The sequence below is a fragment of the Thunnus thynnus genome, chromosome 14, assembly GCF_963924715.1.
Source record: "Thunnus thynnus chromosome 14, fThuThy2.1, whole genome shotgun sequence".
Taxonomy (NCBI): domain Eukaryota; kingdom Metazoa; phylum Chordata; class Actinopteri; order Scombriformes; family Scombridae; genus Thunnus; species Thunnus thynnus.
In genome coordinates, this window is record NC_089530.1 from 13,396,058 (window position 1) to 13,407,594 (window position 11,537).

Sequence of the window (11,537 nt, forward strand, 5' to 3'; positions counted from 1 at the left end):
TCTTCTGGTGCCCAAGAGGAAGAAAAAAATACAGTGAAAGTGCCCTTTAAGATGCCCCCACAGTATTATAAAATGTGATAGTTCCCTCAGAAGCGAGAAAACGTGATGTGCCCGTTTAATAAAGAGGATGTACTGCAGTGCTGTTGTAATGGGGTGAGCTGAAGGTTCTGTGTGCCCTTCTAGTAAACAAAAAAAAGAGGAAAAAGTGCAGAGTAGAATTATGTGCCATTTCAATGAAGAAAGTGCCCTACACACTGTGTGGATACACTGTATGGGAGAAAAACATATTATTGATGGCCATTATCAAACACAGACAGAGAGCGTTTATTTTCATGATTAAAATCATGCTATGGGTTAAAAATATGACTTTGTTAAGGTAAGAGTTAGGCAACAACCGTAGGAGTCACGGTTAAAAGAAATCAACGCTGACTGTTGGCAGGAAACAGGAAATGAACTGTGGTCTCCCGTGGTCAAGTTCGATGCTTTGTTGACCAACCCATCCATCCATGATCCATGACCTCCTCCTTCTGCTGACTGTATGGATCCAGAATAAAATTACGGTGTTTCCTCTTTTGCTCCCAGCAGAGAAGAGTCATAATTCCCACGGCCACAAGAGGGCTTCATCACTTGAACGTAAACTAATTTTTGGGAATTTGCTGAAACAACTAAGGCAGCGTTCAGACCGACATTACCCTAATTTTGCCCTCTTGTTCATTTGAATGGGGGAAGTCCATCGATGCATGAGGGGTGCCAATGCAGGGTTGTCTGGCAAAAAAGATAAACCAGGCTTGACTTTTGCCATAACACAATGTGACATCATCTGGCAAGGTACTGCAGTGCACATTCCTAGAGGAGTATGTGGTGTAAACATGATTATTTCTACAGTTTATCTCATGATCACTGTTTAGACTGCTGTGATAACTTCCCAGATATGTAAAATCCTGTCTCACAGTATCATGTAATATGATACAGTAAGCCTTCAAATTCATGAATCTGTTACTCAAATAGGACTTAATGGATTGTATTTCACACTCCCGCCAGTGCAGCCCCCTGCATTGTTTTAGCACAGAGCTGTTTTCGGTCTGAACGCCTACTAATGTTTTCACTTTTATTGGGAGGACAGCCTAAGTGTTTTTTGTAGTCATTTTTGTATTTTATCAATCTATCTTGTGATAAAACATTTTTTTGGCTGAATCCTACTAGAATTCAATAACATAATGTATGAGGTTCATTGCAGATAGAAAGAAACACATTAATCATTTATCATTTTCATCACCATTTTATCAACATTATCAAGAGAAAGTACACTGAAGGTGGACCTTATGTGTTTAAAAATATGCAGCACATTCCCAACATCCTCACTAAGGCAAAACAAAGGGAAGCAATGTGGGACTAGCAAGAAAGCAACATAAAAGTTTCAAATACCTCTGAATACTCAGCTGTAATACCTACTTTACCTATCTACCTACCTAACTGTAAGTGATGAATATGTATAATATATGAATCAAAGAGAGGAATTCTTCTGGTTTACGTGTGTATTTTTTACACAGAAGGCCATGTTGCTCTCTCATTACAAATTACAAATTGAATTTTGCCACAAGGCACACTCTTCATAGGATAAAACAAAGCCTTTAATGATGACATTCATTCATTGTCACTGGTTTCCCAGTTTAATCCTGTTGGGTCCTTTCACATTCATATGTTTTAAAATCCAATCACACAGTTTGTAATAGATTTACCAAAAGCGTGCTCCTAGCTTCTCTGGAAACAGAATGAAAAATAGTAGAAAAAATATATTATGTAGACAAAACACATTTTACAACATTATAGCAGCCCCCATGTTAGCATTCATAAAACCTGTTTGACTCATACAGTAAATAACAAGGATGTGATGATGTATGAATTTTCATCATGTAGAGTGGATACCGTACTTCCTCAAATAGCAGCCAGGGCCTTTATTTACCTCAACTGCAGGGGGTACCAGCCCTTTATTGAAAGCACACTTACATTAGAGAGAGGCCTTTATTTCTAATTCCCTCTGTTTGAGAAGTATATTTGCTCATATTTTAGTGCAAAGCCTCCTTGTTTTCAGATCTTCTTCTGTTTGCTCTGTTAAATTTTTGTTACTGCATTACCGGTAATCCGCTTACTCTGACGTGCTGAACAATAATTCTTGTGCTTAAATTCCACCAGGAATGTTTTGGCATTGCAGCACTTAGCTGCAGCATGCGGATAACATGCTCATAAATATATGCCTACAGGCTTAGCCAATTTACCACAGTTACCCATGCTCATGTAGTGTTGCTGCTGTCATTATTATTAAAATATGCACCATTATCCCCGTATTTAAACAATATTGCGTCTCCTATGTCCTCCTCTCTCTGTGACAGTCGGCTAGAGGGCTACGCATTTACTCAGAACTGGAGTTACATCCAGGTAACTAGTATTTATGCTTAACTGGCATGCACATTATATAACTGGCACCAGGAGTTTCTTCAGCCTTGTTTTTCCCTGCCCTGTTTTTGGGGCAGGCCTTTGTTTGTTTGTGTCAACCACACCCCCTGCCATTATCAGAATATAATGTATTTTAATTGAATACTGTCTTTTATTTGAGGAAATAGGGTAGCTTGCAAGCTGATGACATAACTTGACATGCCACTCAGGCAGAATAATCCTCTGAACATAATAACAAAAGCACTTTGGTATGTGTACACACCTACACTCACAGCAATAAATTGTTTACATCTGACATTTTGACACAACTACTAATTAATGCATCAACAACATTTGTTGACAGCATTTGAATTTATTGCTTCAGTTTGTCAATGGTGGAAGAGGACATATAGGAAGTGGTTGAAGGTGGTATTTTAAGATTATGTTATATAGTTTAAAGGTCTGCAGCATGCATTCTTATAAAACATTTTCTCCTTTCAATAGTATTCATCAGTGCATCTGTACACAATAAAGTGAGCAGCGGTCAAAATGTAAACAGTGTTTGCTAAAAACATTTTTCAAAGTAAACACAGTGTCAAAGACCAAATATACAAATATAAACATTGCAAGTCAAATGTGCATCATTAATAAGTGACCTGTGTAGACAACATGATGTTTCATGCATTGTACTAAAGCAGTTGTCACTGCTTGTTCTTGTGTATGAGATTTCCCATCCTCTGAATGAATTTCTCCAGCTTATTTTCATGGTGCCCTCTCGCATTGCGGGTGAGATTATGTTCAATAGCTGCCTCACCTTCTGGAAAGCCTTTGGTTTTCTGCTGAGACCCAAAGCTGTGCGCAGAGCGCAGTTGGTGTTTCTTTTCAAGTGAGTAGAGAGGCTCAAATCTACTGTACAAGTGATTCTCGGCTCCTTTGTCTTTGCTCCAGCTTCTCGCGCCAAGTCCAGGCCTTGCACTTTTGTCGGTGGGCTTCCTCTGCGTTGTTATTTTGGAGGGACAGATCTGCGGTGGATGTTGGTGCTCCTCAGTTCTAAATCGAGGTTTTGAATACTTTAGATCATCTAGTAACTGGTTCCTCTGGTGTTCCGAGGAAGACCTAACTGAGTTGGTTGTGCTTTGGTGATGTTTACCTCCACTGTCTGATAGCCTCTCCTCATCCTCGGCTGTTATTGTGTCTGTACTGCCTTCTGACTTTAGACTTGGTGTGTCCGTGTATCTGATTGAATCCTGTTTTTTCTCTGGTATGTTCAATAAGGATTTTATTTTCTTGGAACTCTTCTTCAGAAAATGCTCAGAGCCCATGCTGTTGGATGTAACTGTCAAATCCCTGCTATTCACACCCAGCACTGCTGCAGACACAGTCCTGGATGGCGGCTCCTGCCAACTGGGAGTAGTGGGGTTCTTTGTGTCTGTGATGCTCTTAACATCATAATGAGAGACAGATCTCTGATCCTCATTCAGATTTGACCCATATCCTCCATTCTGTGCATTGATCCCTACTGTGCCTCTGTTAACTTGCATCCTTGCAAAAGCTCCATACATGTGACTTGAGTTTGATCTTGGATCTGCCACGCTGTGCCTTTTGTGCCAACTGTCTGTCAGGATGTCAGGGTTTGTAATCATCTGCCCACCTTTAGCTCTGCCTAGGTTGGAGTATACAGACTGGTAAGAGTTCCTCCCTGGACCGTAGCTTGTGTTATTCCAAGTGTCATCCAAAATCTGCAAACTTTGTCTTTTCAACATGAATTCATCATTATTTATCCTATTCTCAACTGTTGCGGTTGGATTCCACTGCATTGATGAGTAGTGCAAAGGAATGTTTGGTGCTGCTGAGGTGCGAACACCAGTGGATGTGTTGTTTATGTGTCTATTTGGCTCCATTTGCTCTGGTATGGTGGGCCTTAAAACGAGGGAAGACCTCATTCTTGCTTGCATGAAGCTGCTAGCTTTGTCCAGTGGTTCAAACTGGTCTAAATAGTCACAAGAGTCTCCAAACGGGACATCTGGGTTTTTGAGGTAAGACTCGATCCTCCATGTGCGCATGAATGACTTGGATGTATTCTCCAGTGTTGGCATGTTCTGCTGCATGGAGAGAACTTGTTTGTCATTGCCATTGTAAGACTGACGCATGTTTTGACCTCTGTAGATCTGTGGCACATGTAAATAATTGTCTTTTGGGTAGTTGTTTGTCCCATTTCCCGCATCTCTAGAGATATTCCAGTTGCTTGCTCTGGGTCTGATGTCCTGTGGGATACATCCATCTTGTCTCTCCCCAGCATAGCTATGCCTTTTCAAGAAGTTTGTTGTCTCTGCAGACTGGAACTGGGGCAACTGGTTCTGAACACCAATCCCATTCTCAACCAAAGGCCCAAGTTCATTAAGTTCTTCCTCAAAAAGCCTCTCTTCAACGTCTCTTGCGCCTAATTTCCTCTCACAGGTCTTTCGATAGACTGTGTCCAGCGTGTGCCTCAACTGGTCCCTTCGGTCGATTTTTTGGGCACAGTTTGGCAAAATCTGGCGTCCATGTGGCCCATTGCGTTGGAACAAGGCCTCCGGGGGGCACAGTTCAGCTGGAACAGTCGACCGGGCGTAAAGTGTTCGAAACTCCTCATCGTAGGACTTCACCAGATGGCCTGTGATGACCTGCACCATGCTCAGATTGATCTTTTCAAATGACCAACTGAAGCTGTGAACAAACAAGATAACATGAATATTTATTAATTCAGTGTGGAGGAAACAGACTGATGTGTGATTTAACTCTTAACTCTCTAATACTTTTATTTAACACTCTTAAAAATGTCCTCAACATCTGCTTTGTTGAAGTTCCTGTTGGTACAAAGAACAGACACAATGGAAAAATTATAATTTCTTTTTCACTCCAGGTCTGAGAGTGATATGTTGTAAAGAACTCACATTGAAATGTCTTCATTAACAAAACTGAGTTACAGACTGCTTCTCAAGACACCGATAGGAAATGATGACAGCAATTTTGTAGAAAGTTTGCTTTATGAATGCCTTTAGTGTACACCTCAGCGATCTCAACCACAGCTCCTCAGTTTTTATTTACCTGTATGAGCCATAGATTGCTGTGTGGCAGTCAACTAAAAGAAACCTCTGCTCCATTGCACCATGAAATTTAGCTCCTGATCGACAGAGGTAATCCTGACCTTTCACAGTCCGCACCCTCATGTTCTGTGGTCACAGCAATGAAAAGAATATGTCAGATATGTCAGATATGTCAGAAAGGATAGTCACTGTTAAATGTTACAGCCTAAGGTAATCAGGATGTCAATTATCAAATAAACATCTGAAAAAAAGGGATGCACTGTGCAGATAAACAAGATTCTGAGGACTTGAAATATGTTGAATGAGTTGTTATTGTTGTTGGCATATCATTTGCACGTAATAGGAATTTTAAAGGTGTGTTTGAATCTTTAGCGTGTCCTGCCCAGATGAATTGTTTTGACTCCACCCAATAAACAGGAGAGACCAGCTTCTGAAATAAGCTTTCATGGCGAAGCCTTATTATGATATAAATGGTAGAAAAAATGCATATTTTTATGCATCTTAAATTATGATCATAGGCAAAGATGCAATTGTAAAAAGTTGTCAATTTATATCCCCTCAACTGTCCCCCCCCCCCCCCGTTTGACATTTTGGGAAATATGTGTATTTGCTTTCTTGCCCAGTGTTGGATGAGAAGATCAGTATCACTCTCATGTCTCTGTTGGCTTAGCCTAGCGTAAAGCCTGGGAGCAGTGGCGAAACAGCTAGCCTGGCTCTGTCAAAAGGTAACAAAATCAACCTTCTAGCACTTCTAAAGCTCACTAATAAACATGTTACATCTGGTTTGTTTAATCTGCACAAAAAAGAAAATGTGACAATTACAAGTTTTGGTTTTATGATGGTTTATGTGCTGGAGATTTGTTACATTTTGACAGAGCCAGGCTACTTGTGTCTCCCTGCTTTAAATCTTTATGCTAAACTAAGCTAAGCCAAGCAAACTGTCTCCTGGCTTTAGCTTCATATTTAGGATGCTGACATAAGAGTGATAAGTGGTATTCCTTCAAAATGATTGTTTTAGATTTTCAGAATCTTGTTAGTTTCTTGTGATGTTATAGGTGCAACCACAACAATAAACATTTTAATTGCAAAATATGTGACTGTGTATTTGTCATTTGTGTGTTTTAAATAGTACACTTACCCTGAGCTGTTGAATTTTTACATCTTGATTTTCAGCCATTGTGAGGAAATTTTTCAACTGGGAATCAGCCAAAAGCACATAGACTGGAACTCCTCGTATCGAGGCGTCAACAGTTTCTTTGAATATGTCTATATCAGTGAACGCGTCCATCACAATGGCAACGACCTGTGAGGACAAAGTGAATAAATCATGATCAATTAGATGTGCTAAAGACCAGAGTGGGTAGTGCATTGAACCAGTTTACACCTGTGAAACTTGTGAATGACTCATTCAAATGCACACTCACAGTCCACATTTATGAACATGAAAACAGGCAGCTAAAAACCCCTGAGTGGTGCTAGCAAGAAGAATAGAGTTGTTAATGTAAATTGGAGGCAGAATGCAGTGAGAGAAGCCAATGTGACTTAACAGAGATTGATACAGAAAAGGGCAAGAGAAATGGTGGATAACCATATTTGTATCTATAATTAATACATCATGTATTGATTCCAGATCCATTTCTGTCACCACTGGAGCATTTTGAGTATTTGAGGATTAGGTTAAAGCCTTTCCTCTCTGTTCTTTAATTTCACTTTAGGATCAGTGATTCAGCAATTGAAATCAATCAGGATAATGAGCAGTTTGAAAACACTGATTTTTTTATGAAGCAGCAACATCATGTGTTCCAGTTGCATGTAATGAGCTCTTTAATTAACTCATGTTTGACTATATTGCATGTTGTGTAGACTAATTTCTTCTCCTCTTAATTTCCTGTTTCTCTTAAAAACGTGTTGATCCCTCAAATGAACCGTGGTCTTAATCATGCATGCATGGATATTTAAAGAAATATTTTCCATCCAAAATTGCTGTTTTGGCAGAGACGAGTCATTGCAGCTGTTGCATCCTATGACATATTTTACCTAATTTAATTTGGATTACCTTAACACTGAACTGTTTGTAATTATGGGGAGTAGAGAGAAGGGTTTCATTAGCCTTTTGTGAGCTGTAGAGAGAGATGGCGTCTGTTTTTTCTTTTTTCTCTGTCAGTCTTTTGCTGTGTATGCTGTGTATGCTGTATGCTATAAAGCCAATTTATGACTCATCATGTCACAATCTGAGAAATAATTGCAGCGTTAATTGTGTAAAACTCTGTAATGTAGGGCGGGATATGGTTCCCACACTTTTTTCCCATGTTAGTAAGTTGCAAAACCTGATTTTGTCCCTTATAACCCTGGCAGACTTTCCTTGCCACTGAACACAACAACAACAAAGATCTATGGAAAACTGCCTTAAGGGAGAAAGGTACTTACGACATTCTCCGCAGAAGCACAGTTCTCAAATTAAACACAGCAGAGAAACAGTGTGTCTGAACCAATTTGTTCTGAAGCGTATTTGTCACCACATAACAGGCCTGTTTTTTGTTTCTCCCTTACCACATTGTTACTGGTAGTTTTGATTACCTGTCTTGCATCCTGAATATGCTTCCTGATCACCTCTTTGATCGTGGGGTTGTTTTGTCTCGGTGGATGAAAGAGCAGATCTATATTTGTCTGCAGTCTTTCATGCATGACCTCTGGCCACCCTAAATCCAAATCTGGCGTGTCCACATCCGAGTGGATGGGCCAGTACGTCCCTGAGGATGACTGGCTGTCTGATGGGCCATTGATTTCCTCTGTGTGATTTTGAGGTGGGAGCTGTTCTGCGTTTGTGGTGATAAAGAGAAGCTCTTCCTCAGAGAGGAAGCTCCCAATACGTTCTCCCTTGAGGAACTCATGGTAACTGTCTCTGCCGCCGGTCACCAGGCGATCAATCGCCAGGCGATATGACTCCTTGTAGTGGGGTTGGATGTAATCCTCAAATTTAAACTCTCCCCTCAAGGAAGACAGCGAGGAAAACTGTGTAGACTCCATCGCTCCAGACTGTTTCAGTTGGACCTGTCATATATAATAGAAATTAACGAAAACAAACATTATGACACAGTGGAAAGTGCTGTAAGATTGGCTCTTGTTAAGCTTCTTGAGGCAAAGTAATCTGTAATGTAATTCATGGAAAAGTCCTATTGTTAACCATGATGCTTACAAGATGTAAATATCAAGAGTCTGTTAAAATCCCCAAAGCTGCGATCACTAGTGAAATAGAACCAAGCTTCTTTTTAATGATATGTACAAAGTGTTGATGCGTTTACCTTTCTTATTGCCTAAGTTTTTTCAGATTGTCTCAAAGCTACACCATTTTAAAAATTAATCTGAAAGCAAATATTCAGAAACAGATTCATTTTCACAGCACAATCTGTGATCCAAATGTTAAACTAAACACACCTGCTGTCACTTTCTTTTTACTGGAGGGGTATTTCAGTTATCAGTACACAGACCAACTGAAAACAACTAAATCTGTAATGGTTTCTGATGGTTTTACTGTATAGGCTTTGGAAATAGTAAGGTTCACATTAAAGAATAGCTAACTAGCATTTATTGAATAACCCTCAATCACAGACTATTGATTAGTTACTTGAGAACAGACTTCTAATTCATATATTAAGGAACCAATGTCTCATGTTTGGATATCTGTGAATGTACATATTGAATACTTTCTTAATGTACTGGCTCATGTTAACTTAGAGTCAGCTGATAAATGGCACAAAATCTGAAAAAAACCCAACTAATTCAAAATTATTTAGGAAAAGCTTGTTAATTAGCAATTAGTTTGGTCTGTTTTTTACTTATTTTTTAGTAGCTAAACAGGACTATCTGTACCTTTTTGTAAAGGTTCCTTGGTTTGTTTAGATTAGGATTGTTTTTACAGCAGTAATGAAAAGGCTTATATGTTTTCCAGTATGTTGGGTTCAAAAACACAGCAATGCATGCTTATTTTCATTTACAACATTTCCTTTAACAGTTTCACAATTCTACCTGTTATTTTTACTGGTAAAAGTGATGTGATTCACTCTCAACAAGCCACATCATGACAACTGACTCATCATACTCAGATACTGAACTTGTTCACATGCAGGTATTAAAGAAAGACTAGCAGCGCATGCTCAATGACGAAATTATATTATTGCACCTGTAGTGCACCTCTAAGTTCAGGTGAGGTAAAATTAAACTAGTAAAAATAAATGTGACATTTATGGAGTAAATAGCTGCCGCTTTTAGGTAGTGATTCAGTATTTTTTAGGAGTGTAAGTCAGAGTTCAGTTAAGCTTTTAAAAGTAGCTTATCAAAGAATCCTTCCATGCATGTCTCCTTTCTCACCTAATTAGTGCTGAAAATCACTTACAATGCTTTGGAACAGACAAGTAGAAATAATGAACATGAAGCTCGTTGCTTCCTTGGTTGTCAAAAACAAAAGCTACATGTTTTTTCTGTATATTACCTTAAGTCTAATGAGGAACACTATAGGCTGAAGAAACTGAATCCTTTTTTGGACAATTTTCAAGGCAACAGCACCTGGTTTAAAAAAATCATGTCACTATTTTCATGTAAAACACCTTAATTCAAGAGTTTTTATTTGAAATGAATGACCTCCAGGCATTTAGAAATTCTATTTTATAGTAAATCTCCTCAAACCTTTTTGAAATCAGGCATAAACAGCTTGTCTTAGTTCCTGAAAATCTGATTTTAATTAAATTTAAAGATTCAACATTTCACTTAGTGGTAGAAATGATATGAATTTTGTCATGTCTGAAACTGAGCACTGACCTGAACCTCTGTATATGTACAGGTTTAGAGAAACAGGTTTACTCTGGGATTTTAAAGCACTATAAAACTTTTAACCTGATTTGGAAAAGTAAACAAAGTAAGAAAGAAAGTATGCTTCTGAGGGTGAGTTTCACTGCCGGTGTTGTGCAGAAAATTTATCCCACGAATGAATCACCCTGAGTACTGTCAAGCTTTCATCTTTTGTTTTCATTTTTATTTCTTAGATTCTGTCACAGGCTAAACTGCCAGTATACACCCTATTATATTGCATTCATAAGGTTATACAGCATGAACTCAGTATGAACTGTCTGCTGTTATGTTTATACAATCCTATATTTACATGTTGAACTTAGTTTTAGATGATAAAGATGACTTGAGGTCAGCATTGACTCTGCTGTGCCTTATTCCAATAGCTATGTCCAAATATAAAAGAAACATTGTTGTTGCAGCGTATTTAATTCTAACCCACACTGCACATCATAACCTTGGACAAACAACATTTTTACTTTCACCTTTTATCACAAACCTCCCACTGTTCAGAGAGTTCATTTGAAACTGAGGTGTTTGATATTCCCTCTAACAAACAGAGCTGCTTGTTCTTGCTGAACGCTTTAAAAGCACAGCCAGTCACAACACCATCATCTTACAACAACTGCAACTTACATTAAGAGTGTGAACTTTGTGAAAATCCTCTTGACTGCTCCCAGAATATCCCACTTAGGTTTATGTCTATTCAGCTTATGTTCAATATCTGAGAAAGCTGCAGTCTACCGGCTGGAAGAAACAAAGAAAAGGTGGTGTCTGAGCATGATAAGACAGGGTGTGGATTCCAGTTTTGACATGCAAAATGCTCTGGTTCGAAACTTGCTCACAGGCAGCCATAAACCTGTTTTTAGCCACTCCCCTCCTCTCTAGAGGAACAAAGTTCACACTGAGGAAAAGGAAGATAATGATAGACATAAAGAGGCTTTATTGAATGAAAACTCTAGGGTTAGTTGCACTGGACCTCATCAAAGTGTTCTGTCCTGTGCTGTGAAATTTACACAGACTGAGACAATAATGCATAATTTCCCCCCTATATTTACCTGCTTTGTATTTCTTTAACTCTGTCAGGGGACCAAAGAGGTTTGCAACACCAATTCAAATCACAGATTTGAGTTGCATGCAGTAGCTTCTCAAACAAATAATGATCTTACTTCAAAT

At 38.9% G+C, this 11,537-nt stretch overlaps 1 protein-coding gene across 1 annotated transcript; it reads right to left on the bottom strand.

Moving 5' to 3' along the window:
- Positions 1-1,265: 1,265 nt before the first annotated feature.
- On the bottom strand, positions 1,266-11,154 carry fam83b (family with sequence similarity 83 member B). Its single transcript, XM_067609925.1, has 5 exons — positions 10,998-11,154; positions 8,097-8,570; positions 6,658-6,822; positions 5,521-5,645; positions 1,266-5,139 (listed from the first exon to the last, which is right to left on the bottom strand). Exons 2-5 carry the CDS (start codon positions 8,544-8,546, stop codon positions 3,135-3,137), a joined length of 2,745 nt encoding a protein of 914 aa, XP_067466026.1. The 5' UTR covers positions 8,547-8,570; positions 10,998-11,154; the 3' UTR covers positions 1,266-3,134.
- Between the last annotated feature and the right edge of the window lie 383 nt (positions 11,155-11,537).